Below are 2,413 nucleotides of genomic sequence, written 5' to 3'. Positions count from 1 at the left end.
CACACACACACACACACACACACACACACACACACACACACACACACACACACACACACACACAGCTGTCTCTCGTTGGGGTTTGTCTTAAATTTTCGCATCACAGCTGTGCGCGGCAGTGCTTGCTTGTTTATGCACCGCAGACGCAATGGCTTTGGTGTGTGCGTGTGTGCGCGCCCGTGTGTGTGTAAATGTGGTATGTGTGTGCGTGGGTGCGTGTGTGATTGTGCGTGTGCATGTCCGTATGTGTGTGAATGCGGTGAGTGCGTGCGTGCGTGCGTGTGTGATGTGTGTGTGTGCGCACGTGTGCAAATATTTGACAACGGGAGGTGTAACCCTGCCCGCCGCCGTCCACTGCCATTCAAGAAAACTATATCTTCAAAACTACTCAATGCATTTTGCTTTTTTTAAGAATTTTACTTATTATTGATGCTTCTAACCAAAATGATATTTTCAAAAATAATATCTATATAAGCGAAATTGTATTATGAAATCACCCCATTTTCTTTTTTTTGAAAAATTGTATGTCATTTTAAGGTATAATTTTCAGATTTTATATATATATTTAGATACAAATATCGTTTACTGTAAATACGTCCTCAAATAAAAGTAAGAGATAAATGGTTAAACCGCCATCCTCAAATCAGAACCCACTCAAACAGGTTAACAGCTGTATACAATGCGCCCAGTACAGACAGTACAGACGGGTGCGGGCAGGGGGTTCGGAGTCGGGTGCCGCCATATTGACCGGTAGGAAAGTGTATTTGCGCCGGATTTGGCATTTGTGTTGTGGCGTTTGCATTTGTGTTGCGGGATTTGCATTTGTGTTGTGAGATTTGTATTTGTGGTGAGCCTTCTGCGCCACCGTACTTCGGACATGGTTCGTAAATAAAATATTTCAAGAAAATAAATGTTTTCCCTACCTACCTACCTTATTTTTTTCCGGCATGTAACGGTAACCACACATGTATTTTGTTTTGGCCTTACTATTAACCAGACTCCAGGACATTCCATTTCTCAGCCCATTTTCCCCAAGACTTTCCAAGACCATAGCCCTAGAGTTCTCCCATCTGGAAAACGGAATTTTAAAGTTCCAGGACGAGTAACCCAAGAGAAAAGAAGAGAGTTCCCGTATAGGATACGCACCGAGTCGCAGTTCGCCAAAGTTCCCAGATCCAATCTTCTTCCCAACGCGGAAATTCGGGCCGACCATGAGCACACCTGAGGTGCCAGAGGTGGCGCCACCTTGCCGTTGGCCATGGACGGCACGACTCTGACCTTTCAAGGCCTTCTTCTGTGAATCTTGGTTCTCATCCTTGATGTTATTTGAACCGGGCGCTTGAGGCATCCTCACCGATCAGTCTGGATCCGTCGCACTGTCAAAGTAGGAAATACAGACAAGAGATATATATCTAGGAAGACTCGACAAATTTGTCACACGACTCGACAGCGACATCATGTACCTGCAATGACTTATATTCTTTCCCCTCAGCATGTAAGGTCTAATACACTATCCTCCTAACAGCATGTTCCAGAAATCACTTATATTCTCTCTCCCTTCAGCATGTAACTTGTAAGGTCTAATACACTAGTATCCTCCTAACAGCATACATGTACAAACAATGACTTGCTCTACCTACAGCCTGGAGTCTGACACACTCCCCTGCCATTGCTAACCAATTCCGATATTAAAGTAATGATTTCAAACAGTTTTCCTGACTAACCGTTCTCATATTTTTCCGACCACTGTTGTGCTTACTGGTGTTGCTTGCATAACAGCAAGTGTTTAAAGTAAGGCTAACATGTCATAGAACACTCATACAGCATTATTTCCACAAAATATACTGTATAATTATCATCCGTATTGTTTGTATCGAGATACGGACACTGCGTACCGGTTATCGTATCGTGGAACGCTGTATCGCGATTCACCGATGTATCGGTCAATCGTTACACACCTATCATTTTCACAAAACTGTACAACGATTGGAATCTGTTTGTTTACACCCTATTTACGTGGTTACTTGATGATGCCACTTATTTCTCGCGAGACCTGCAACAATTAATGTCAACCAATCTTCAAACGTGAACACCTGCATTCGATAAGTTTTTAATTTGTTACATTTCAGAGCTATTTGACAAGTGATCAAAGAAAATCTTAAGATGCCCTGTCTAACAATTGGTTATTTGTCACTCTGATGACTGATAGAAAATATCTATATAAATTAAAGTCCAAAGTTTTCCGTGTTGCGGAATATCCGCAAAAATCGCGGAATTTGCGTGAATCGCTGAAAACGCAGTTTTGAGAAGAAAAAAACCTCCAAAAATGACAAAAAACGAAATTTAATTAAATAAAAACTCTGAAAAAAAATAATAAGAAGAAAATCTGCTTTAAATTCATCTTAATAAACTC

General features: G+C 41.5%; 1 protein-coding gene across 1 annotated transcript in view; it reads right to left on the bottom strand.

Moving 5' to 3' along the window:
* LOC106812212 overlaps positions 1 to 2,413 on the bottom strand; it is a gene marked incomplete at its 3' end in the record, with an annotated part of 24,720 nt that overhangs the window by 18,743 nt on the left and 3,564 nt on the right. The window contains 1 exon segment of the mRNA XM_014816035.1: positions 1,146 to 1,376. Within this exon segment, the coding sequence (XP_014671521.1) occupies positions 1,146 to 1,348 (203 nt within the window).

The sequence above is a fragment of the Priapulus caudatus genome, unplaced genomic scaffold (assembly GCF_000485595.1).
Source record: "Priapulus caudatus unplaced genomic scaffold, Priapulus_caudatus-5.0.1 Scaffold620, whole genome shotgun sequence".
NCBI classification, from domain to species: domain Eukaryota; kingdom Metazoa; phylum Priapulida; class Priapulimorpha; order Priapulimorphida; family Priapulidae; genus Priapulus; species Priapulus caudatus.
Note: the sequence above shows the minus strand (reverse complement) of the source record. Positions and strands in the feature narration are given on the sequence as shown.